The sequence below is a fragment of the Archocentrus centrarchus genome, chromosome 18 (assembly GCF_007364275.1).
Source record: "Archocentrus centrarchus isolate MPI-CPG fArcCen1 chromosome 18, fArcCen1, whole genome shotgun sequence".
Classification (NCBI taxonomy): domain Eukaryota; kingdom Metazoa; phylum Chordata; class Actinopteri; order Cichliformes; family Cichlidae; genus Archocentrus; species Archocentrus centrarchus.
Genome location: NC_044363.1, coordinates 11,299,345 through 11,326,711, shown reverse-complemented (window position 1 = coordinate 11,326,711; position 27,367 = coordinate 11,299,345). Strand labels below are relative to the sequence as shown.

Here is a 27,367-nt window from a genome sequence, read left to right as displayed (position 1 = left end):
CAAATATCATAAAACAAACCAGCAGATCAACAAGGACAATAGTTCTGTTGTTATAGTTCAGTTTTATTGGATGGCTTGCAAGCTTTACATACAAATTTCACTGGTAGTACAGTGACTGTAACTGTCAAAAGTGTCACAAATTAGCACAGACTGAAGAAACAGTATTATGAAACCGCTGCCATTTATTGACAAATCCAGATTAAATACAGATGCAAACACCATAATTCAAAGGCAGTGTCTTAAGGATAACTGGGCAACTGTGGCCAAAGTAAATTATCCAAGGTTCTCAAAAATGTTATGGCCCTAAACATGTCTGTTTCAGGAAAAAGATTAGGAAGATGTTTATTATTATTATTCTTTTTTATCTTCATCTTCATTCAACTGGTACCACATTGGATCATCTTCCCCATCATCCATCACACCACCCCTCTGCATGTGCTCCTTCTATACATCTGTGAGTGTCCTGTGTTATTCATCATCTCCTCCTGCCTGACAGCTCCATCTGCAGCATTCTTTATCTAATGTAGTTGCAATTCCTCCTCTTCAAATCTTCAGATCTTCTGACCTGTGAAAAAAGCACATGCCACTGTCAGAGAAATAGCTGTGTCACCTCGAAGAGTGCCCTATAGGATACATTTTAGGGGTCTCCATATTCCTTTTTGACTGCAAAGTAAAACCCAATTAAAACCACAGTTACCAACAAATCACAGGGTTGAGCTGGTTCTGATGCAGGCTGTTTATTAGACATATTAGTTGCGCACAAATAGTTAAAAAGACACAGACAGCAGCATAGTGAAGACTGAGATACACACACAGAGTAACAGAAAAGAAGAAAGAACCTGTTGATCATGCTCCAGCTTCCTCATCACTCCCTCTGACCGAGGAGAGCCTGTGCTGAGATTAAGTATGAGTCCAACTAAGATCAAACTGTCCAAATGATCCATGGCGATGAGCAAGCTCTGTTGCAAAAAGTTACAAGTACTTAGAAATATACAAACACAAAAAACAAAGGACAAAAAGTAAAAGCAAGAAGCCCTCCAGGGAGGTTGTGCCTTAGTAGTTGCTGGAAAAACGGACAACACGGACAAAGACAGTCGCTACATCTTCTCTCCTCTTCTAACCGTGGTATTTATACTCTTTCCCTTTCTTTGTCTAAGATTTTTTGCTGAGTCTGCACTTTGTAAGCATACATTAGAAACTGTCATTAATTCTACTGACATTATCTGAAAAGGCACAAACATCCCGGAGCATCTTAAATACATCAACAAGACAGTAAGAAAAATTCATCACAATAATTGTCAGAAACAACCTCCTTGTGGCCATCCTATGGTACTCCTGCAGAAGGATTTACAGCTGCCCACGCTTACACAGACCAGATATGAGGGAGAAAGTGGGGCCCAGTTTGCCCCTAGACTTGTTGCTTGGACAGATTGACACTTTCTTGATTTGCATTTCCAAAATCTTTGGCTGTGCTACATAAGCAAAGTAGCCTATGGCTAGGTCTACTGGACAGATTTATCCCTATTACCAGTATGAATCGAAAAATGGGCAAACAGGATGACTGGTGTCCTATACATGAACTCAAAAAGGGGCAGTTTTATGAGCTGAAACCCCTAAGCATGAATTTGAATGAGCAACAGGTTCAACACGGGGCTAGAGCAGAAGACGAGTATGCTTTGAGAATGATCTGAGAGGGCCTGCTGGGCCACAGCAGACTGTTAGGGAGGGGTAGCAGAGCTTCTGGGGCCCTGAACACAAATAAGATCAATTCAAACAGGCCTCAAAGTTTCCTGCTACTTTTAGACACACAATATGCATTTATTACAGTGTAGAAAGCAGTTTAGTTGCAAATAAACAGAAGTAGGAATAATAACTTTAAATATCAACATTGGGTGATAAAAATATTTCCCAACAGCGCCTGTAAATCCAGTTCAAAAATGCCTATATAAAAATCCATTACTGTACTGTACTGTGGATTTTGCACACAATTTTCTCCCAAAATGTACAGTTGTGGAAGATGAAACTCAGTCCATGTACAGTGGGGGTAAAGGTGAGTAAGAATCAGGTTAAGGATTTGTGTCACTTCGAACAGTATCACTGTAAATCCAGTTCAAAAATGCCTATATATTAGAGATACATTACTGTGCTTTGGATGTATTTTCTCCCAAACCGTACAGTCATGGGAGATGAAACTCAGTCCATATACAGTGGGTACAAATTAGGTTAAAGTCCTGCTTCACCTTGAACAGTGCTGCTATAAATACATTTCAAAAATGTCAGTTTGAGTAATACAGTACAGTACCCACTGATTCGTTCTAACAGTTTGAGGTGATAAGTAGAAAACACATTTACAATCAAAGTTGAGTATTTAGAGGCTTGGAATATTTAAAAAATATTGTAGTGTGCAATGTAAGGATCATGTATCATATTTTGGAATATAGTAAAACCTCTACTGGCATGTGCATTAAAATGGTCAAAATTGCAGGATAACAACGTACCGTATTATCTAGTATAAAAGCGCACCATAATTCTACGTGCAGATATTTTTAGTCCATGGGCAGACCACTTTTTGATCCATGTAAGGGTGGCAAAACTTAAACATAATTTTTGAAAAGTTACATGTCTGTAGATGATATCTTGATATGATACCCCTTCCAAAGTGGTAGCTTAGTCACAGTTATCAGCTCATGAAGTTTACAACCCCTTAAGAAAAATTTAGTTATTTGACATGAATTAGGCTCATGGTACAAACAATTGTCAAAGGTTATAGTTTTTATTTATTTCAGTTCATGAAAATGTTTTTTAAGTTTCAGTTTTCATTATTTCGTTTGTTTGCATTAACTATAATAACCCTGTTTGTTACAAAGTTTACCGGCTGGCAGGAACCAGCTTGTATCATGTGGTATGGCCAAACTTGCATGCAATTGGTCAGTGGGTTTCCTTGGAAGCTCCACCACTACCATAAGGACTGCAAAAGCTGCGCCTGTAAACCAGAAAGTGCTCAAGAAGATTTTAATTGGTCATTTCTGTTTTGGTATTAGGTTTGGGTCCGCATGAGACATCGTTTCGGTCTGGATCCAGACCTATTAGTGACCTCTGACCTATAGCATGCTCTAATCTCTGTAATAAAATGTTATGGTCAACAGTATCAAAAGCTGCACTGAGGTCCTACAGGACAAGAACAGAGATGAGTCCACTGTCAGAGGCTGTAAGAAGATCATTTGTAACCTTCACTAATGCTGTTTCTGTACTGTGATGAATTCTGAAACCTGACTGAAACTCTTCAAATAAACCGTTCCTCTGCAGATGATCAGTTAGCTGTTTTACAACTACTCTTTCAAGAATCTTTGAGAGAAAAGGAAGGTTGGAGATTGGCCTATAATTAGCTAAGACAGCTGGGTCAAGTGGTGGCTGTTCAAGTAGCGGTTTAATTACAGCCACCTTAAAGGTCTGTGGTACATAGCCAACTAATAAAGACAGATTGATCATTTTTAAGATTGAAGCATCAATAATTGGAATGACTTCTGTGAATAGACTAGCAGGAATGGGATCTAATAAACATGTTGCTGGTTTGGAGGAAGTAACTATTGAAGTTAACTCCGAAAGATCAACTGGAGCGAAAGAGTCTAAACAAATACCAGGTCTGGACCAGGAGGACCCAGAGTCTCGATAGATTAAAGAGGAACAGGAGGAACTCTGAAGCAGTCAGGAGGGAGAGCGGCTTGGACTGAAGCAGGAGGCTGTTACCTTTATGGTGACTCTTCTATATGAGGAAAGTGATCACAGTGAAGCAGAACCAAACAGTGAGCATGTGGACTCAGGATCAAGAAGACGACAGATCACAGAAAGAGAAGTCACAGTCAGAGAGTCAGAGTCAAACTGACACAAGGAAAAAGTCTGTGCAATGTGATACCTGTGAAAAGATTCACTTGGAGGATACAGTGAAAGAAACACATCAGAATTCATGCTGCCCAAACATTTCATGCTCAGAAAATGTGGGACAGCTGTGAGTCACAGCAGTGTGTTGGTGGTAGAGCTCACATTGAGCAGAAGTCAAATCACTGCAGCACCTGAAGTAAAAGTTGACCCATATTCAAGTCAGTATTTTCTGTGCAGAGCAGTAAAGAACACTCAGCATTCTTTATTCAGTTTATTACCTTGTTTTTATAAGGTTAAAGTTCAGTATGCTCCTGTTCTGTTGGCTCATTGTTTTCTTCTGTTGTTTGTTGGTGTTTCTGTGTTCTTAAAGTTTAAATAAAGATTTCATTCAAACTTCTTTTGAGTATTTTTTCTGAGGTGTAATCTCTAATCAGCATGTTAAAGCTTTTCTGTGTTTCTAAACTGATGTTTTTATTCTTTGGATAAACATGCCTCATGATTCTTGTTTACCTTCCTTTACTTTCAATTAATGAGACATACATAAGATGTTCATGTAGTGTCACAGGGGTAATTTCCATTTTACCAGGAGTGGGGTTCGAACCCACGGGGACTGATGTCCATTGGATCTTAAGTCCAACGCCTTAACCACTCGGCCATCCTGGTGAAGGATGAAACTATACTCCTGGAACCCCACTCCTGGTAAAATGGAAGTTACCCCTCTGTCATCCTGGTTTACTTGTCCACTTTCTACATTTGAAATATGGATAAACTGATGTTCCCTTTTTTTTTAGGAAATAGAAAATCAAGTAACTCATCAAATAATTTTCCAATCTGACATCAGAAAGGTGTGAGCGGTTTCTGAAGCAGCAAATCTAATTAAAAACTCATTCCTATGAGAAAACCCTTAAAAGGTTCAATGAAAATGTTCTTTTATAAACAATGAACAGAGGTTCCTAATAAATACTCTAAGAAATGAAGAGTTTCTGAACAGTTTCTGTGTAGTTAGTCAGTGCATATAAATCATACCCAGGACAGGTAAGAAGGGCTGGAACTCAGCAGCAGTCAGACGAGGCGGATGAGGTGAGGAAGAAGAGTGTTCACCCCTGGAAAAAGGCCAGAGAGTTAATTTAAATGTTGCTTCTGCTGTAAGACACAGACCTAAAAAAGTGCATAAATGCTCCATGATATTATTTCTATCCATCATCTTCAACACTGACTAAACAGGTTAACTTCATGACTGTGTGGTTTGGTTTCTTCATGTGTCTCCTTTAGTGTGAATAAAGGGCTGTTAGAGTGTATGTTTCTGAATCATCACAATCCTTTCATGTTCATGTTAAGCCTTGATGTTTGCTAATACTGTGTCCCTGCTGCTTGTTCTCATCAATAGTCCTGTTCTGTTTTTAACTGTGCAGAAGCTCAAGGAAATGTTTCTACACTGTTCCAAGATACAGCACTGAACTAAATAACTGACTGACTAATGATGCTTTGATGCAGTTTACCATGATTAATGACACAATGCACTTTAATATAAAGGATTTAATCAGCCTAAAAACATGGCCGAATGTAAAACGTAGACAAACTGAGACGACCTGCTTTGAGCTCCACTACATTAATGTTAGCAGGGGGGGAACAGAATTTAGGGTAAGTTAACCAGTGATGCGTTAGAGTGAATAAAGGTATCCTAAATGCCAAAACAGATATAGGTTCTATACTGGATGAAGACTTTATTATGCAGAGTTGCGAATAAAGAACACTGCATTCTACTCACCAGGAACTCGTTGTTTTTGTTATGCAATGTTTAGGAAACTCGCTGATGAAATGTTAGATAAGGCTGTTGAGTTGTTTAATAGTTTGGAATGAAGGTAAATTACCTAACATTTGGGAAAAGACAATAATTCTTCCAATTTCTAAACCAGTCAAAGATCCAAGTAATCCTGAAAATTTTAGGCCTATAGCCTTGTTTTCACATTTAGGAAAGCTTATGGAAAAGATGGTAGTTTTTCAACTGAACTGCTTTTTGGAAAGTAAACGTTTGTTTACGTCATCACACAGGATTCAGGAAGGGTAAGTCAACATCTGATGAGACTCTGTAATGAGATTTAGAAGTCATTAGTTATAAAAAAGGTAATGCTGCAGCTTTTCTTGATATTGAAAAAGGCTGTGGAGAGAGGGTCTACTGATCAAATGAGAGAAGTTTGGGATTAGAGGGAAATTGTTTAAATACATTTGTGACTTTTTTTATTTTTTATTTATTTATTTATTTTTTATTGTCACACCGCATGGTCTGTTTAATGTTCTAATTCTGTTTTCATTGCTGTAAAATTCAGCGTTATAAGGTTTTCATAGTCCTTTGCTGCCATCTACTAGAAAATCTTGGTAGTATTTTCGTGTTTAGGGCATTGATTGATGATGTCATAAGCAGTGGACGTTATTCCACGCGGGATACAAGCTTGGTGTTGGTTTGTTGTCTCCGGAGCCTTACGTTAACTCTTGAAGGCATCGTTGGTATGTTTGGTTTTTTTTCCTATATGCTTGTGAGTGTGTATAGGTCACCGTTAATTCATTTAGCTTAGAGCCTTGGAAACCGCCAGTAGAATACCATGTTCGTGTTAATGTTATGTTTTGACTAAGCTAATGTTATAACGTCACAAGGGGGCGCTGAATGGTGTGCTCAACGCTGCTTTATTCTGTTTAACACAGTACAGCACAGCTTTTCATCTACTGACTGACTAAGCTTATTGTGTCTATTACAGTCATCAGCTGTAATAGACACATCAAGTGTTGAAAGTTTTTTTTTTATTTAACTACCGTACACAACAGCACAAGCGGTTAACATTTCCCGTTCAGCTCAAACTAGGTACAAAACAATGAGGACTCATTAAAAACACCGTCCTGTAAGTAATTATCTGTTTACTGATCCAAACTACATGCGTTTTGTGCATTTCATTCACTGGTTTAACACAATACAGCACAGTACAGAGTTAGCGCTCTTCATCTACTAACTAATTTCACGACTAAGCTTACTTGATCTCTCAGCACCTTAGTCCCCATCTGGTGGTGTGGCATATGTACTGCACCCCAGTTTAGCAGGTCAATACTATTTTTAAGTGTCACAACCCACATAAACAGAACAGTGACCAGGACCTCAGTCTCAATAAAATGGAAAATTATAGGGGGGTGTACTTTCTAATTATCCAATATGTCCTGGGTGCCGCACTAACCTAGCTTCTAAGCTATTTTCTATAACACTGTCAAAGTGCCCTCTGAATGGAATTTTTAATTCATAGTTTTACCCTACTACAACCAACCATAAAGAGTTAACTGGAACATGTCATCTGTGTGGTTTGTTGGAGAGGAGTTAACTAGCTGTAGAGCTGCAACTATCGATTATTTTAGTAATCGAGTATTCTATTGATTATTCCATCGATTAATCATGTAATTGGATAAGAAACACTTTTGTCTTATCTGCATATTTTAACTTCCATAGATTTACTTTAGTTTTTCACTGTGTGAAACAAACAGCAGTGGATGGAACAGCTACAAAGTTCTCTTTTCTTCAGTTGCTGATCAGGTGGTTGATGAAGGACCTCCAGGTGTTTCCCAGGAACTGCTTTAATGATGTTAAAGGAAGAAGTGCTGCTGCTTTGGATGCTAGAAAAAGGTTTCCTGCTCCACCAAAGCTCATTGTCTTGGTAACAGCTCCACCTCTTTGCGCTTACCACGTTTGTGCAGATAGACTGCATGTAAAGCATGTGCTTAATGTTGTAATGCTTTGTATCCACGCCCGTTGTACAAAATGTGTTTCTTTTCCAGGTCTATGTTTAGTCGCTAATCAGGGATTAAAGAAAAAAAAGTTTTTAGTGGTAATGGCGGCACCCGCTAGCAAACTGTGGATCCTTTCTGGTATCATAACAGCTGAAATTATCAGTCCTCACGTGGGCGCAGAGAGCAGTGGAGGCATGGAAAAACATGCTAGAGATAATCCACTCAATCATGCTTTTACAAAGCTTCTACTGTGGGTAAAATGCTGCATTTATACTGTGACACATGATCCCTGCAGAGTTTAAACAAAGCAGTGAAGCAACAAATTTGTGTCGAGAGTTTTTTTATAATCAAATTATTTGAGGAATCATTGCAGCCCTAACTAGCTGTTGACCCTGGCAAGGCATTGGGGCAGAACAGTACATGGCACCTTTACAGTCAGGGTAAATAATGGCTTGTCAGAAGGATTTATGCTGGAAAGTTGGATTCCTCAAGGGAGTGTAATCAGCCCTGTTCTGTTTAGCATCATGATAAATTATGTATTTGGAAGAAGATGCTGTGATTTGGAAAAGGGGATGTTATTTCTCATTTAACAGAAAGCATACAAAAAGAACTGCAGACTTTGGAGCAATGGGGAATGGACTGGGGTCCATTCCCCATTGCATGCAAAACACTAAGGTGATGTTTTTACTAGAAGGAAGTAGGGCTGCAATGATTCCTCGAGTAACCTGAATAATTCCGTTATAAAAATCCTTGACACAAATTCTTTGCTTCGATCCTTCATTGAAACTCTGCAGTGCTCAGGTGTCTCCCTGTAAGTGAAGTGTTTCATCCACATTAGCAGCATTAAAATTCTCCGTCACTGTGACGGATTTGGAAAAACATCCTTTTAATACAGAGTGGATCATCGTTGACACATTTTTCCACGCCTCCATTGTTCTCTGAACCTGTGTGTGTGCGTGTGTTTGTGTGTGTGCCATTATCTGTTAGTACCGACAGGAAAAGCCCCAGTTACCTGTTCAGTACTGAGGGGCTCTGTCAAAATGTTTTCTATGCTTTAATCCCTCATTAGTGACTAAAAATAGACCTGCAATAGAAACATATTTACGAGGATAGTTGTGAACACAAATTATTTCAAGATTACAATAATGTAGAAACATAGTGTTGAAACAGATACTTACTCTGGATGGCATTACTTTGGCCTCCAGTAACACTGTGAGAAATCTTGGAGTCATTTTAACCAGGATATGTCCTTCAATGCACATATTAAATAAATATGCAGGACCAACTTTTTTGCATTTGTGCAATATTTCTAAAATTAGAAACATCCTTTCTCAGACTGATACTGAAAAGCTAATTCATGCATTTATTACTTCTAGGGTGGACTATTGTAATTCATTATTGTCAGGCTGTCCTTAAAGCTCCCTGAAAAGCCTTCAGCTGATCCAAAATGCTGCAGCTAGAGTACTGACAGGGACTAGAAAGAGAGAGCAGATTTCTCCCATATTGGCTTCTCTTCATTGGCTCCCTGTTAAATCTAGAACAGAATTTAAAATGCTTCTCCTCACATATAAGGACATAAATAATCAGGCCCCAACATATCTTAAAGACCTTATAGTCCCATATCACCCCAACAGGGCACTTCACTCTCAGACTGCTAGCTTACTTGTGGTTCCTAGGATACTTAAGAGTAGAATGGGAGGCAGAGCCTTCAGCTTTCAGGCCCCTCTTCTGTGGAACCAGTTCTCAATTTGGATTCAGGAGGCAGACTGTATCGTGGCTGTTAGGAATACCAATCAACCTATAATGGTTGGAATAGTGATTCAGTACAGTGGAAAGGTATGGAATTGAAGATTTTAAATTTAGCCCTGTATTAGTACTGAGCTGTCAAAATCAGATCAGAATCAGAAGAATTTATTGTCATTCTATGTCAAACATACAACGAAATTACATTTCAGAACACCCATCCAAGGTGTTCCTGCAACATACATGTGTTCCTCCATGTATGTTTCCAACTCCAACTATTGATGTGAGCTTGCTGAAAGAAAAGGCAGTACAACCAAATAAGCAAAGCTATGGATAATGCAATCGACAATACCTTATAGCTAAATATTACGGGTTTCTTAAAATTTTTACAGACTGTCTGGAGACCCATGAAATGGTTATTGTGGAATCAGGATCTACATTCCATATTTCAAGAGAGAATATGGGTTCAGGTTAAGTAGTTTTTTTAAAAATCAACTTTTTCTATAGAATTATGTAGAATATTAACTGCTCTGAGGGGGATAGAAGAAGTCAAACCAATTAGATCAGTTATATTTACAATTCACTGGCAGTTTTAATGAGTTTTGAAATGGGAAACTCAGTAAAAGGAGATTTGATTATAGAAGCTAGACACATCTTATTGTCTCTGAAGAACCTTGGAATAATAGTCCAGTTTTATGGGGTTCCAGTTCATGTTGGTATTAATGAATTGGCTGACAAATTATTTAAAAGGGCAATGGAAAAGGAACATGTACGAATTATTGTTCCAATAGGGCTGGGTGACGCCAAGGCTAAATTAAATCTGAGGTTCTGCTGAAATGGCAATCTGTATGGGAAGTATACCATAATGCCAGGCACTATCATAAAATTCAGGATAAGGTGTGGGAGAGAAGGGCAACTTTACTAGGTCTCAACCGAAGGGAAGATATTGTGTTTAGTAGATTAAGGTTGGATCACACAGGTCTTTCTAGTACACTAAGGTTAATAGGGAAAGGCAAAGGTTTATGTTATGAGTGTCAAGACCAAGAAGATGTAGGTCATGTGTGATCAGTGGGGGCGCCAGGGGAGCACTAGGGGGTGCTATAGCTCCCCCTGGAAAAGTCATAGCACCCCCAAGAAAATGGCTTGTTTCTGTGAGTTGAGACCTGAAAGAAAATAATAGCACCCTCAGTAAAACGCTTAGCCCGCCCTTAGCACCTGCAGAAAATATTTCTGGAGCTACCACTGTGTGTGATCATCATTTAGCTGCAGTAATTACAGTGATAATAGACTTTTATACAGACAGGGAGTCAGAGAATGGAATAAGGAGTATTCTTCAAGAAGGAATGCAGAGTGACAGAATTAAATCCTTGTTTATATTTCTTAATGATATGGGTTCAATTAAAAGTGTGTTTTTATTTTTATATATATATATATATATATATATATATATATATATATATATATATATATATATATATATATATATGCACCAATGAGTGGTCACTCACCATTAATCAACAATACCACCAAAGACCTCTAAACTCCCCTTTTGTTTGCCTACAGAATCCTCTACGTCCCTTCAACCGGTAAGAAAGCAAGTTTGGATCACGTGACTTCAAATATCTTCATCATGCCAGCGCACTGAGGAGCCGACTGTTGTTGGTGTTGAAAAGATTGTAAACACAGCTGTAGGTGAGACCAGCGCTGTTATGTGTCTAAAAACATGTTGGAGGAAATAGATGAGCCTGTCTTACAGACAGTGAACAGCAGGAAAAGACGTCATCAGCCTGAAAATGCTGCTCGTACTGAGGCTGAAGAAAACCAATACAGCGGTTCTCGCTGCGTCCCATCTATAGCTTGCAGTCACAACAGTCCTGTGTGTGTCGCTGCCAGTCTGACAGAAACTGATCTGGCACACATTAAAGAGCAACTTTATCGCACCAGTGACAAAGTTAAACAAGATTCAATCCTGCTCACGTTTATGGATGCTGCTCCATATAAACAGAAGAGGCCGCAGGTGGAGGAAGAGGAGAAGAGACAACAGCAGCGAGAAGTGTCCATAAAGTATGCTGTCTACAAAGAAGACAAAACACGAGTTCCTGTCTGCCAGGCTTCGTTCCTCAGCATTTTCTGTGAGTACACTGACTTTACCAACACTGTGCTCCTAGTTTGGCGTTAGTGTCTTATTTGTGTGTCTGACTTAGAGGCTGATTGACGCTATCAGACTTACAGCAGGTTTATCTGGCTTTCTGCCACTGGTGGTCCGAGCTGTTTATCGGCATGTCCTGTAGCTGTGAGGTTAAAAGAAAGGAAAGGATGGTCATTGGGTAGCAGATTTAAATATGTTAGAATCGCAGCTTTTACAACAGAATAATAATATTTAACTGTTCTCAGTTCATGCTGCAGAATCATGAATTTTAGTTTGTCTTGCACGTAGAAACATTATCAGGTCTAAATTCCTACTGATAAGACGGCCTTTGTGTGGTATCCTGACCCACTAGTTCATGGAGTGGTGGCCTAGGGGAGAAGAAGAGGGTTCATCACTGAGAGGACCCTGGTTCAAATCCTCGGGCTGGCATCACTGTGGGTCCCTGAGCAAGCCCACCCCCCCAGGTTGCTCCCCGGGCGCCCTTTGGCTGCTCCATGCTGTGCTGTGTGTACTACGTACTCCATGTGTGTGATGGGTTAAATGCAGAGAATGAATTTCACTGCATGTATATGTATGTGACAAATAAAAGCTCTTTCTTCTTCTTCTTCTTCATATCTGGTCTTTCAGTATGACATCATATCCGGGTCATTTCATCATTAAAACAGCTGCTGCTGTTGTGTTATCATTGTTTTTGCTGAAAACATGGGGGCTGCTTTGAGCTTAATGTTGTAATTGTTTTTCTTCACAAACATCCTCCTATATATTGGGGGGGGGGGGGCTTTCGGTACCAAAAAATTGCTAGTGTTAATGGCACCGCCCACTAGCAAACTGTGGTTATAGTGATCCAACTGGTTGCTTAACCTGAAATAAAGAAAAAAATAACAGCGTAAATTCTCAGCACAGTGAGCTCATCACGCGCACACCCACAGTCACAGCACAGAGCAGTGGAGGCATGGAAAAACGTTTCAGCGATGATCCACAGTGTTAAAGGGTCGTTTTGTCCAAATGAAGGAAATCTGTCGCAGCAACAGAAAACTTTAGCCCTACTAAACCGCTTATATGGAGAAATATGAGCTCTGCAGAGTTTACTAGACACATTCATTTGAAGAAAAACATTCAGTGCTGTAATATACTAAGCTGAAACATCAGAGCAGAACAGCAGTGCTGTAGAGTAGGCCTGTGTAATTTGATTCATGTTTAAGATTGTTCAGTTAGTATGGAAATGGTTGGATAAACAGGTAAATAGATAAAAACATAAATAGCCTTGTCTATTTTTTGCACCCCCAAACATCATTCTGTATTAGTGATTCTGCATCATCTGAAATTTTTTCCCAGCTTTTTCCTTCTGAAATTACGTTTCTGTTTATTTTCATTTTAGGTATCAAGAAAGATCGAGTCCACGGTGTGGCAAAGTACTTGCTCGAGAATGACAAAGTACATCTTGAAAATCGTGGAGGGTCCAGAGAAAGTGGCGCCATGGCTGCAAAGAAGGAAAAAGTCAGACTTCACATCCAGTCTTTCGCCTGCAGAGCTAGCCACTATATTCGACGTGGTGACCCTGGTAGAAAATTCCTACCCAGCGACTTGAATGTGGCAGTGATGCACCGCATGTTTCTCGAGCAAAACCATGAGCAGTTATCCTACGCACTCTATAGGAGTATTTTTGTGCATGATTTTAATCTGGCCTTTGGACATCCTGCCAAAGATGTCTGCTCGTCTTGTGTCAAGTATCGCGTTGCAGTCAAAGACACTGAGTTGTCTGCGGAGGAGAAGCGTAACAAAATCCTGCAGTATACAGTGCACCGACGCCAAGCCCGCCAGCTTTACCAATTATTGAATGATGTGGGTGAGAGCTTCACGGTGTGCTTTGACATTATGGAGAACTTGGTTCTTCCAGAGTCTGGGGTTGGTCAGACGTACTCCTCAAAGCAGCTGTACTTCTGTGTGTTTGGTGTGGTGCGTCACCGTGGCACAGAACACCCTCTAAGCAGACATGACATCAACCTCTACACCTGGCTTGAGTGTGAGAACTCAAAGGACAGGAACATCATTACCTCAGCTCTACAACACTACTTTGCAACAGTGGCTCGAGTTGACCTGTGCCAGTGTCAGAGCCTGCGCCTGTTCTCTGACTCCTGCTATGTACAGAATGAGGACATCAATGTTCTGTCCATGTTATTTGCTCTCCGTTCGCAGCTGTTCCCTCAGCTCAGCATCACCTATTTCTTTCCTGTCCGAGGACACAGTTTCCTTCCAGCTAACAGAGTGTTAGGAAGAATTGAGCAGGATATCCAGAAACATCCATCCATTCTTCTTCTGGATGACTACACCAAGATCTTGCAGAGGCATGGCACGGTCCACCAACATGGAAAGGATTGGCAATCCTATGACTTTACAAAAGAAGCAGCGTCCTTCACAACCACTCAGAGGACCTTCAAACTCAGCGATGCAAGAGTGTTGCAAATTTCAGGAGATACGCTGGGGTTCAAGGCTTTGTTTACTGATGAATTTTGCCAGCACTCTGTGTTGAAGCAAGGCAAGAGGTGGTCTCAGTTCAAGCTGGCTCCCCTTCGTGATGTGAACTGTATCAAGGAGGAGAAGAAAACAGAGCAGCAGACTTGTAGCCAGGAGAGGAACTCCAATCTGGACCAGGAGGACCCAGAGCCTCCACAGATTAAAGAGGAACAGGAGGAAGTCTGCAGCAGTCAGGAGGGAGAGCAGTTTGTACTGAAGCAGGAGGCTGAAGGCATCTGGACTGATGAAGAGCAACTCAGACTGCTGAAGACCATCTGGAAACCTGAGATAAAGTCAGACAGAATAGGTATGTAAAACTGTGATGTCTTAATAAACAGGAATATGACTCATGTAGGATCCTAATCAGAGCTCAAAGTTACATTTATTTTTAGAGGCACAGGAAGAATTGAAGGTCCAAATGCAATAAGCAGCATGAATGCATCTCTTTGGCCTGATTTTGTGTTTTCATTTACATAAACACATTTCCACCAGTTAACTGATGCAAAAAATGTAAAACAAATAATTGGTGCAACAATTTTAGCAGAATGGAAAAAAAGTGAAGTATTTGAAATTTCCACCCACTGCTCAGACAAAATCTACACCCCAAAGAGACACAAAGACACCAAGACAAGTTTTATTTTGTTCTGTCATCAGTTTAAGTTAAATAATTACAGGTTTCAATATCGACCAAGAATAATATCTCAATATATTTTTTTCTTGCCAAAAGCTATAAACAAAACTAATAGGTCAAAGTTACATGTCCCAAATGTCACACAGGGACTTGTTCTAACATTTAGATGTACATGAGAAATTGCTCAAAAATAAACTATTGGCATATTTAAATGATAATGTTCCTTTAAATAAATTAATGCTTTTTTCCTCCATAACAAAAAGACTCAAAGCTGTGCTATTAAAATGTAAACAGCAAAAGGCTGACTTATTCTTTAAAAAGCCAGTCTGCAGTGAAGTAGACTTCACCAAAGTGCTTCCTCCTGTCTGTGCTCCTGTACGTCTAGTACACTGTACAAAAAAACAAAACATGTAAACATCCTTCAGTTTCTAGGTAGCTCAGTAAATCCATAGACATATGCGCTGACGTATTACAGCAACAGACCCACCTGGTCAATGCGGCATCTATGTGTCCTCCGGCTGCATCCTCAAAAAAGCCCCTCTTCCGCTATTAAGGTCATGTAATTTACGGTAGAAACCAATAGCCCGACTTTTGGGGGTCCAGGTGATGCCAAAGTTTACGAATGGACGCAGTATGAAAGCTGTATGTACACAAATCATGGCGACAGTGGAGAATTTTAGGCTTCCAAAACTCTCTAAAAGTCGCAGATGTCACTGGAAAAAGTCACTAAATTTGTCGCTAATTGCTTTTTGGGTAAAATAAGTCACTAAGGGGGACTAAAAAGCCACTAAATCTAGCAACAAAGTTGCTAAGTTGGCAACACAGCCATGCCGTTGCTTCCTGCATGATTTACAGGTTAAGTGGTGAAGGAGAAAGGGGCAGTGTAAAGTTCTGCAAAGACAAATTGGGAGAAGAGAAAGGTGAACTGGTGGATTTAGAAGTATGATTGTAACGCGGCAGACTATATCGATGTAAACAATATTGTCTCATATTGTGTATGAAAATATATCTATATTTCTTAAAAACTCAATATATCGCCCTGCCCTACTTGCAACATCTATCACTACAGCCTTCTTCCTTTGTTTCTCCACCACTATGATGTCTGGTTGGTTAGCATCACAAGTTTGGCCATCTGTATCTGGAAGTCCCACAGGATCTTAGCTCAGTCATTCTCAACTATCCTTGGGGGGTGTATCCCATTTTGATCTTGGGACTTCCAGGTCATACTCGGTACATATGTTCCTGTATAAGTTTTTCTTTGCAGCAAGAGATTATTAGCAGCAGACCTGGTGACCCTCTGCAGAGCCCTCCTGTCTGCAACAGAGCAGGCAGCAATCCAGACAGACACATAGTACATCAGCACTGGCTCTATGGTGGCTGCAACTTCTCTTCCACGTGGTTCCTCCACAATACACACAGGAAGTGGAATCTGCTGTACCTTTTTTACCAGTGCTGCTCTGTTGACAGTCCAGGCGAGGTCCTGAAAAATGTGGGTCCCCAGGAATTTGAAGGAAGCTACTCTACACATACTCTGTTGATTTAAAGTGGAGCATGGTCCCCTCTCTGCCTCGTGAAATCGATGACCATCTCTTTGGTCTTAGCCAGTGTTAATTTTGTTGACAAACTATTTTCATCATAGTTTCCGTCAACCACCTTTTTTTCAGGACAAAAACAAGACAACTAACTAAAAACTACCTAAAAGGATAAAAACGATGACGAAATTAATTGACTCTTTTAATCAACGAATGAAAATGAGACGAAAATGCTTGGCGAGGATGACATCCAATCAGAACTTAATTCATTTTGTGACAAGGATTGACAAGTTAGAAAAATATCCAATCAGAGCTGATTTCATTTTGTGACAGGGTGGGACAAGTTAAGAAAACATCCAATCAAATGTACAGTTGCACAAATTTGATCTAAACCCGGGAAGGCCACAATTAGCTTGCAAATTTTTCAGGCAGAGCAGGCCTACTCCTTAATATTTTATTGCTATGCTCAATAAACAAGGTCAGGTAAATAAAGATGTTGTTCAATATGTTTGTGTGTGTACTGGTCTTTAAAGCATTAAAAATATTCCATAACTTTTAATAAATGTTTAATTTTGTGTAAGTGTGTATAATGACTAATTCAAAGGGAATGAAGAAAAAGCATTTACATTTTACACCCTTTATATTTTAGTCGACTGAATCGACTGTAGATTTAGTCAACTATATTCTTATGCTAAATAGTTGACTAAAACTAGACTAAAACTATTCAGATGACTAAATTATGACTAAAACTAAATTACATTTTCATCAAAAGACTGACTAAAACTAAATCAAAATTTGCTGTCAAAATTAACACTAGCCCTAGTGGTGTTCAGCTCCAGATTGTTCTTGATACACCATACTGCCAGCACCTGTATTTCCTCCCTGCTGGGCTGATTCATCACCCCCTGTGCTCAGGCCGACAACTGTAGTATTGTCGGTGAACTTGATGGTGTTCAAGGGGTGGATGGGGGCACCTGTAGAGAGCATACGCCTGGGGCAAACCCCAGGGGGCTCAGCTGTTGGAAGAACTGGTGATGAGTGTCAGGGTGGAGAAGCAGAAATGACCCCCCTCAAGAAATTGGTCGGTTGGTCAGGAAGTAGATGGGGTGGGGGGTTAAGTCCAAGTCAGTCAACTTCTCCTCCAGGATGTCAGGGCTGATGGTGTTGAACGCTGAAACGGAGACCACAAACGCTTGGACAAATGACCTGGACCATACAGGACCCATACGTAGGTTCCTGAGTGGTCCAAGTGTTCCAAGGCAGTGTGGAGAGCAGTGGCAAAGGCATCCTCTGTGGACCAGTTTGTCCTGTAGGCAGGACAAACTGGTGTGGGTCAAAGCTCTGAGGGAGATGAGCTTTGAGGTGTGGGAGGACAAGCCTTTCAAAACACTCCATGACTACTGACATCAGCGCCATTGGTCTGTAGTCATTAAGGTCTTTTATGGCCGTTTCCTTAGGAACTGGGATGACGGTGGCTGCCTTTAGACAGGATGGGACTTCAGCCCAGTGTCAAGGATGTGTTGAATATCCTGGTCAGTACTCCTGCCAACTGATCTGCAGGAGCACTTTCCCCAGGGACACTATTTGGTCCAGCAGCTTTCTGTGGGTTAACAGCCTTTAGCGTGCGCCTCACATGGTGTTCTTGGAGAATGAAAGGTTGGGGGCTGAGGAATTAGCAGGGTACCAGGGGCGTGGCTGGTCTGGATGACTTGAAGCATGTAAAGAAGTGCTTTAGTTAATCCGCTAAGGAGGCATCTGCATTAGCAGCTGGTAATAAGAGTGTCAGAACTAAACAGTCATTTGGATTATAACCCAAATAGTTTGTCACATTTGTATACTTTGAATTTAACTGGTATATGTGCGCCACATGCTCATTAAGTAGAGACCTGCTAATGGTTAAGATCAGAATATATTTTCTCAAATGATTGTTTCATGTCATTTTTTTTCTCCATTTGTCTCTTTAGATCTCCAACAGCAACATACCTGTAAGAAGGAGGAGGTTCTTACAGACGAGCAGGTCTGTAACCAGGACAGGAACTCCAATCTGGACCAGGAGGACCTAGAGCCTCCACAAATTAAAGAGGAACAGGGGGACTTTGACCCTCCACAAATTAAAGTGGAACAGGAGGAACTCTGCAGCAGTCAGGAGGGAGAGCACTTTGGACTGAAGCAGGAGGCTGATGCCTTCATGGTGACTACATATGAGGAAGGTGACCACAGTGAACCAGAACCAAACAGTGAGTATGTGGCCTCAGGATCAAATATAAATGCAGAGCTGAAAAATATGACACATCACAGAAAGAGAAGTCACAGTCAGCGAGCAGAAAACACTCCTGTGTCAGAGAGTCAGAGTCAAACTGGCACAAGGAACAAGTCTATACAATGTGACACCTGTGGGAAAAGATTCAGGTGGAGGATACAGTTAAAGAAACACATGAGAATTCATGCTGGTTAAAAGTTTCATGCTCAGAAAATGTGGGACAGCTGTGACTCATAGCAGTGTGATGGTAGAGCTCACACTGAGCAGAAGTAAAGTAAAAAATTGACCCATATTCAAGTCAGTATTTTCTTTGCAGAGCAGTAAAGAACTCAGCATTCTTTATTCAGTTTATTACCTTATTCTTATAATTGTATCAGGGAAACTCTGATCTTACATTCATGGTACTTTGATACATTCATCAAAGTTCAGTATGCTTCTGTTCTGTTGGTTCATTGTTTAGTTCTGTTGTTTGTTGATGTTTGTGTTATTAAAGTTTAAATAAAGATTTCATTCAAACTTCTTTTGAGTATTTTTCTGCAGTGTAATCTCCAGTATATGAAAGCAGCATAACAGAGTGTTCTGTCTTTTTACACACACGTTTTTCTTTGTTTGTGATGTTTTATATAAATGTAGAAACTGATGTTTTGACTCTTTGGATGAACATGCCTCAGTCTGTATTACAGACTGAGTTCCTGTTTACCTTTGCTCACTGCAGGGCTTTAATTAATGAGACACACACAAGATGTTCATGTAGTGTAGTTGTAGGTTCACGAACTGAATGAAAGGCGGAACCCTTCCGCCACTTGGGTGTGCCTTGAAATTCTGTCCATATAAATTCTGAACAGAATCGATGACATGATGAGCACCGTCGAGCATCCTGCCCAGCAACTCCAAGAGGGGTGGGTACTCTAAACTCATTCGGCGCATAACAGCACACAACAGTCAGGACCCATTCCCCGGCCCAAGAACGCAGGAAAGCAATGCTCTCATCTACTGGTGAAAATTCAGATTTAGAAAATTTAGAAGAGAATAGAATCCCTTCATTTGCCATTATACAGAATGTACAATGAGATTGGAGGGCCATTCCAGCTCAGCGCTATGCAGTAGAAAGTCACACTTTCAAAAAATATAAAATAAAACTTCTAAGAATATACAGAAAATAAAATGGAATGTATAAATATATATATACATTATAAAAAAGAAAATAAATATTTAGGTATATTTATAAAAATGAAGATGGGTGAATATTGCACTTGGTGAATGAATATTGGATATTACACGATATAGGAGTAATAGATATTGTTCATTGTGAATAATATGATATTGCACAGAGATGTGGGGCCAAGTCTCACAATTTGAAGACAGGTGGTTAAAAAGTCCTTTATCCAGAAACGTGGGGGGGGGGGGAGTTTGGTTGTAAGAATGTAGCATGCAGGTGTAGCTCTGCTGCTGCTACAAGTGGCTCAGTACAGAGTGAAGAGCTATAGTGACGGCAATATGCAACCTGATGGGTGTCAAAAGTGGGATGGGGGGGGGGGGGGGGGTCCTTGATATGCCGGACAACCAGCCTCTTAAAGCACTTCATGATTACTGATGTGAGAGCCACTGGGCGGTGATCATTTAGGCTGGTAATGAATGATTGTGGCTGTTTTCAAGCAGAGGGGGATCAGGGTGAGCTGGTGGGCACACACTCTGATCACCTTGCCAGGTACACTGTCCTGGACCAGCAGCACCCTCCGAACCTCACGCTCCTGGACATTGTGTGGGGTGGTGCTGGAACCTGGTGGGGGGCAGGGCCAGAGCAGTTGAGTGGTCCTGTGGTGTTTTAAAGTGAGCAAAGAAACAGTTAAGTTCTTCTGATAGCGACACACTCAGGTCTCCTGCTGTCACATCACAGCCTCTGTAATTTGTGATGTTCTGTATACCCTGCCACACCTTCTGTGTGTTGTTGCTGGACAGATGGGACTGTCCAGCAACAGGTGGGGCTTTTTTTAATTCGTCTTTTCAGGTCGGCTCGAGCAGCACTACATAGAATACTGTGGCCTGACCTGAAGGCAGCGTCACAGGTTTTGAGAAGTGTGCAGACCTGGCTGTTGATCCAGGGTTTCTGGTTAGGGAAAACCCGGAGGCAGCAAGCCAAGGAGATACAAGAATACCCTCCCCAGCTCACTGCCTCTCACCAAGATGTGACTGTTTTCCTCCTCTAAAACTTTGGTAATATCTCATAAAGGCAGCGTGAACAGGTACAGATATCAAATGTGTAACATCTTAAAGACACTTCCTTAAACTTGTTATTGATACAGTATTGATCATGAGTCCTCCCTGCATTCTCCCCCTGTGTATCTTTAAATAAGGAAGAGCATGAGTGTTTAGAAGGACAGACCATAAGATCATTACTTGTATTCCTGATATTCTTTCACCCTTCACCAGGATGACTGTTAAGGCATTGGACTTAGGATTCAATGGACTTCATTCCCTGTGGGCTCAAACCCCACTCCTGGTAAAACGGGAGTTTCCCCTGTGACACTTTGGCCTGTCCAGGGTGCACCTTGGTTTCTTCCCTAAGACAGCTGGGATAGGCTGATAGTTAACACACGTTTACAGTGAATCATCCATCAGTAAAAATTCCAGAGCAGCAAGTTCAATGTTCAGATACAAAAAACAAAACAAAGAAGTACATGCACCAGCATGAACACAAGGCTGAGAATCGAGCTCATCAACATTTGTTGCTGGAAGTCTGCGAACAGTGGCACTTTTGAAGTACACTGTGCCATAGCCAACACCTTCGGGGTTATAGGGTTAAACAGCAATCAAACACCAAGGTTAGACACAGACTTAATCTGACATCAGAAAGGTGTGAGCGGTTTCTGAAGCTCTAAATCTAAATACCCCAATCAAAAGGAGCCAGTTGAATTAGTTTGAGCATCTGATTAGGATGCTTCCTGTGTGTCTTGGGTGAGGTGTTCCACACATGTCCTACCGGGAGGAGGCCCTGGGACATGATGGAGACATTATATCCCTCGGCTGGCCTTGGAACGCCTTGGGGTCCCCCCCAGATGAGCTGGTGGAGGTGGCTGGGGAGAGGGAGGTCTGAGCTTCTCTGCTTAAGCTGTTGCCCTTGCAACCTGGCCTCGGATGAGTGGAAGAAAATGGATGGATCGATATGTTCCACAGGGTTCTGTGCTAGGACCAATTTTATTTACATTATACATGCTTCCCTTACGCAGTATTATTAGAAAGCACTGCATCAATTTTCATTGTTATGCAGATGATACTCAGCTTTACCTATCAATGAAGCCAGATGACACACATCAATTAGTTAAACTGCAGGAATGTCTTAAAGACATTAAGGCCTGGATGACCTCTAATTTCCTGCTTCTAAATTCAGATAAAACTGAAATTCTTGTTCTCGGCCCCACAAATCTTAGAAACATGGTGTCTAACCAGATACTTACTCTGGATGGCATTACTTTGGCCTCCAGTAACACTGTGAGAAATCTTGGAGTCATTTTTGACCAGGATATGTCCTTCAATGCACATATTAAACAAATATGTAGGACCGCTTTTTTGCATTTGCGCAATATTTCTAAAATTAGAAACATCCTTTCTCAGAGTGATGCTGAAAAGCTCATTCATGCATTTATTACTTCTAGGGTGGACTATTGTAATTCATTATTATCAGGCTGTCCTAAAAGCTTTCTGAAAAGCCTTCAGCTGATCCAAAATGCTGCAGCTAGAGTACTGACAGGAACTAGAAAGAGAGAGCAGATTTCTCCCATATTGGCTTCTCTTCATTGGCTCACTGTTAAATCTAGAATAGAATTTAAAGTTCTTCTCCTCACATACAAGGTCTTGAATAATCAGGCACCATCTTATCTCAAAGACCTCATAGTACCATATCACCCCAACAGAGCACTTCACTCTCAGACTGCTGGCTTACTTGTGGTTCCTAGGATACTTAAGAGTAGAATGGGAGGCAGAGCCTTCAGCTTTCAGGAGCCTCTTCTGTGGAACCAGCTTCCAGCTTGGATTCGGGAGACAGACACCCTCTCTATTTTTAAGATTAGGCTTAAAACTTTCCTTTATGATAAAGCTTATAGTTAGGGCTGGATCAGGTGACCCTGAACCATCCCTTAGTTATGCTGCTATAGGCCTAGTCTGCTGGGGGGTTCACATAATGCACTGTTTCTCATTCACCTTATTTACTTTGTTTATACTCCACTCTGCATTTAATCATTAATTGATATTAATCTCTGGCTCTCTTCCACAGCATGTCTTTCTCTCCCCTCAGCCCAACTGGTCGCGGCAGATGACTGCCCCTCCCTTAGCCTGGTTCTGCTGGAGGTTTCTTCCTGTTAAAAGGGAGTTTTTCCTTTCCACTGTCGCCAAGTGCTTGCTCATAGGGGGTCGTTTTGACTGTTGGGTTTTCTCTGTATTATTGTAGGGTCTTTACCCACAATACAAAGCGCCTTGAGGCGACAGTTTGTTGTGATTTGGCGCTATATAAATAAAATTGAATTGAATTGAATTGAATTGAATTAATAAATAGCCAAAGAAATGAAAAGTTTTTGAACAGTTTCTCTGTAGTTACGTTTTAGTGAAATCATCCCCAGGACAGGTAGAAGGGGCTGGAGCTCAGCAGTAGTCAGAAGAGGCAGATGAGGTGAGGAAGAAGAGAGTGTTCACCCATAGTAAATGTTCTTACATAGTGCTCTTCTACTCTCTCTGAGTACATTTAGATTCACCTAAGCACCTCTACGTGTAACTAAGCGCTCTTATTGTCCAACATTCATACTCCATTGCTTAAATCCAACTTGGAGAGCAACTTGGGGTTTGGTATCTTGCCCAAAGATACTTTAGCATGCATCCCAGAGCAGCCAGGAATTGAACCGCCAGCTTTCAGATTGGTAGGTGACCTGCTCTACCTTCTGAGCCACAGCCCAGCCACTGGAGGGAAAAGAAAAAAAAAAAAAGCCAGAGAGTTTATGTAACTATTGCTTCTGCTGTGAGACACAGACCTAAAAAATTGCATAAATGCTCCATGATTTTCATTTCTATCCATCATCTTGAACACTGACTATAAATGGGTTAACTTCATGAATGTGGTTTGGTTTCTTCACGTGTCTCCTTCAGTGCAAATAAAGAACTGTTAGTGTGTGTGCTGTGTGTTCCTGAAGCATCACAATCCTTTCATGTTCATGTTAAACCATGTTGTTTGCTGATAATGTGTCCCTGCTGCTTGTTCTCATTAGTCCTATTCTGTTTTTAACTGTCCTGAAGCTCAGGAAAATGTTTCTACAATCTTCCATGATACAGCTCTGAACTAAATAACTAACCAATGATGCTTTGATCCAGCTTACCATGATTACTGACACAATGTACTTTAATGTAAAGGCTTTAATCAGCCTAAAATCATGGCAAAATGTAAAACATGTGGACAAACTGAGCTGAGCTGCTTGAAGGTGCTCTCTTGTGTTGTGCATCAGTTTTCGGGTTCATCGTGACTTGTTTCTTTTATCTGGAAATGCACGATCTGACCCTGGCCCAGATTTGATTTGGTTTGATTCCCCCTTGTGATTTTCAGACTAGATCTGACCTCAGTATTCTTCATCAAAATGTCAGAAGTCTTCTTTCTAAACTGGATTTGGTGAAAATCTATTTCAAAACATTAGATATTGAACATCTATCTAGCTTAGATATTAATGAGAGTAATTCGAATGAGTAGAGACATTGATTATGTATCACCTTAAAGGACAGAAATCTGTGTCTTCCTGTTAATTCAGAGCATTGGCTCAACAGAAATGTACATTTTGACTATTAAATGATTCCCTCATTAAGAATCACCCAGCAAAATGGTATCCTAACTTTATGACCTGGGGGTAAGTCAGCACTCATACAGGCAGAGGTGGCAAAGTATTGACATTCTGTACTTAAGTAGAAGTGGAAGTATTTGTGTTAAAAATTACTCTGGTAAAAGTTGAAGTACTGGTTCAACTTCTTTACTCAAGTAGAGTAAAAAAGTATAGATTCTGTAATGTACTCAAAGAAAGAAAGTAAAAGTAGTTCTTTGGATATTTCTACCTGCAATTTTTCTGTAAAGCTAATATAAAATAATATTAGATGAGAACACAAATGTTATTCCAATGTAAATTTTAATTCTAATGAATGCACTCAGATTGAATCTGTTATGTAGGACACAAACTGTGAAAGGGAATTTAAACACAGCTCTAGTCTCTCTGTCCTCCACAGTAGAGGGTGACTGTGCCTCCACCTAAACACAAACATGAGGATACTCAGGGCTTACAGTGGGATTCAGAAGGTGGAGGAACCCTGAGATCAGCTGTAGTGGCTCTGCATGGGGAGAAGAATCACAGCTTTCTATTGTGATCTCTTTGTCCTCTTTCTTACATCTTTCTCCATCTGAGTGAAGTTATTGCTCATTCTTTGCTCTCCCTGCTCCCTTAGCTAGCAGACACACTGTGTGGCAAACTGCAGACATTTTTTGTGCTGATATTTGTTGAGCATTTAGAAACGTTGCATTTGAAATTACCTGCTGCACATTACTCTCTTTATGCTCGCTCCTCTTCAGTAGTGCTAGCTAAGATGCTGAAGTACCGCGAGCACAACTTACCGACATTGTTGGTCCAACCCACTGTAACCCCTGATTATAGCACTATACATGATACATTAATTATACGATTTTACCTCTTTAATGTCTTTGGATGTGATAAGCCCCGGGGATGGAGGATATCCCAGTACGATTGGCTCTTATATGTTATTATTTCTCTGTTTAGCCTCAATCATTTGATGGTTGATGGCGCACTGACCGGAAATGCAAAAGTGTTAAAACCTAAAGTAATGAGCTTGTTTTGAAAATATAAGAAGTAGAAAGTACAGATATATGTTTAAAAATGTAGGGAGTAAAAGTAAAAAGTAGTCAGAAAAATAAATACTCAAGTAAAGTACAGATACCCAAAAAAATCTACTTAAGTACAGCAACGAAGTATTTGTACTTCATTACTTCCCACCTCTGCATACAGGTGGATGACATTTTAACAGACCACCCACAGTCAATCAGGCTGAGGTCCCATCACTCCTCCATATGGACGCTCAGCACTGGAGCCCCACAGGGTGACATGCTGAGCCCCCTGTAGAGAGCCACAAACATCATCCAGGACTCACCCAGAAACCATCTATTCACCCTGCTGGCCTCTGGAAGGTGCTATAGGTCTATTAAGACCCACACCCGCAGACTCCTGAATAGTTTTTATACATGTGCTATAAAACTACTAAACTCTCAATAGAAACTGTGCAATAATTTTATCCTGTTAGTATGGAGGATATACTGACTGCATTTATTTCTTTATTGGCACTGTTACCATTTAGAGTATAACCCTCATTTACTCATTTGTACCTTCAGCACAAACATATTTCCACACATATTTCTTCTAATTCACGGTATTATTTGGAAAAGGAGTGGTTCTCATTTCTCTTTATTGAACAATGTAAACATACATACATATACAGTCACTGGTCATTTCAACTGCTCATTAACACAACTATGTAACCAGCCAATCACATGGCAACAGCTCAGTACATTTAGGCATGTAGACATGGCCAAGACACCTGCTGAAGTTCAAACCAAGCATCAGAACAGGGATGAAAGATGTTGACATGTCTCCCTGCTCCTCACATTCTCCCTTCAGTGTCACCCAGTTTTCTCATCAGCCAACTACTGACTGCCGTTCCCACATTCATCATCCTTTATAGCCGAGCACTGAGCCCCATTCCCCATTCTCACTCACTCCCTGCTGTTTCAATTGCTCCACCGTCCGCCTGTTTGCTTCCTTTAGGTCCGCTTGCTGCCATTCTATAAGGAAGTATACTGTATGAGTGATTTACAGACTTTCTTCTCTCTCCACTTTCTTTGTGAATGTCTCAAATTGAGCATCTGACATCAAAACCTCTGTCTTGGTACAGAGGGTTTTTCTTCTTCAAAGGACAGTACTACCACAGATATTGACAATATATATATAATGTTATAAAAACATGTTATAGAAGACCTTCATGTTTCATAAATTTCAGTGTTGTTTTTGAATCTTAATAACTAAAGATTAGCCACTTAGAGGGGCTCTGATAGAGGATACACATCTGTGCCCTTTTGTTACCTGTGCAGCATAGAAGAGGAGCAACAAGAAACAGAAATATACAAATCATGAGTACTCTGTAAACTTACTCTTTGTAATTAGGCCCGAGCCGACGAAGTCTCGGCGAGGAGCCTATTGGATTCACTATGCCACATACCCCAAAATGCGTTAAAATCCCCACGGTCGCATGGGACGCGGTCGCCAGTGACCCCTGACCTCATAGGGACGTGGGTCAGGACGAGACGTTTCCGAAAAGGTATGCGTCGGGGTGACCGGGAAAACGCCTAATTGTTTTTGCTCGAATTCTCCATTATTCTTTATTATTATTATTATTTTTCTTTATTATTATTATACTTTCTCTCTCTTTGAACCTAAATTTGACCCCCTGAACATGCGCGAAAAGTCACCATTTTTTGCATGGTGGTCAGGTCAGGTCTGGCGAAAAATTACGTATTTTAATGTCGCCACAAACTAACTCCAAAACACGGCTCCACAGCGCCCCCTGGAAATTTCATTTTTCGGGGCCCTTATGGGAGAGGCCAAATTCAAGTTTGCCCTAGAGTCATGAAATTCTCGTCACACATAGAGCATGTCTGGACAAACAATAAATCCTCTTGAGGCACCCCTCCATGACCCACAGGAAATCCACCAGGTTGACTTGAAATTTGGCTTTCGCCGAGTCAGCAATTTCGCTCACCTTGCATTTGCGCGAACTTCTCCTAGAGCATTTGACCCACAAACACCAAA

At 40.7% G+C, this 27,367-nt stretch overlaps 1 protein-coding gene, 1 long non-coding RNA gene and 1 other non-coding gene across 4 annotated transcripts; 1 reads left to right on the top strand and 2 right to left on the bottom strand.

Moving 5' to 3' along the window:
- Positions 1 to 176: 176 nt before the first annotated feature.
- On the bottom strand, positions 177 to 12,004 carry LOC115796919 (uncharacterized). The gene is made up of 3 exons (XR_004021362.1): positions 11,618 to 12,004; positions 4,906 to 4,982; positions 177 to 565 (listed from the first exon to the last, which is right to left on the bottom strand). It is a non-coding gene; the product is annotated as an uncharacterized LOC115796919 (long non-coding RNA).
- Positions 4,460 to 4,542, bottom strand: trnal-uaa (transfer RNA leucine (anticodon UAA)). Its single transcript has one exon. It is a non-coding gene; the product is annotated as a tRNA-Leu (tRNA).
- LOC115796879 (uncharacterized) lies at positions 6,306 to 18,942 on the top strand. Of its 2 annotated transcripts, XM_030753351.1 has the most exons (5): positions 6,306 to 6,384; positions 7,440 to 7,571; positions 10,951 to 11,519; positions 12,915 to 14,357; positions 18,178 to 18,942. In XM_030753351.1, the coding sequence occupies exons 3-5, from the start codon at positions 11,111 to 11,113 to the stop codon at positions 18,666 to 18,668; spliced, it is 2,343 nt and encodes a 780-aa protein (XP_030609211.1). In that variant the 5' UTR covers positions 6,306 to 6,384; positions 7,440 to 7,571; positions 10,951 to 11,110; the 3' UTR covers positions 18,669 to 18,942. The 2 variants fall into 2 exon arrangements, with proteins under 2 accessions (XP_030609211.1, XP_030609212.1); XM_030753352.1 differs by lacking the exon at positions 7,440 to 7,571 and having other exon boundaries at positions 6,325 to 6,384.
- Positions 18,943 to 27,367: the final 8,425 nt, after the last annotated feature.

Excerpts from the sequence above, each read along its gene's own strand:
- LOC115796879 (XM_030753351.1), top strand. The coding sequence starts at position 11,111 with ATGTTGGAGGAAATAGATGAGCCTGTCTTACAGACAGTGAACAGCAGG. Across the intron at positions 11,520-12,914 it reads TTCGTTCCTCAGCATTTTCT|GTATCAAGAAAGATCGAGTC; the intron begins GTGAGTACACTG and ends TTTTCATTTTAG. Across the intron at positions 14,358-18,177 it reads GATAAAGTCAGACAGAATAG|ATCTCCAACAGCAACATACC; the intron begins GTATGTAAAACT and ends TTGTCTCTTTAG.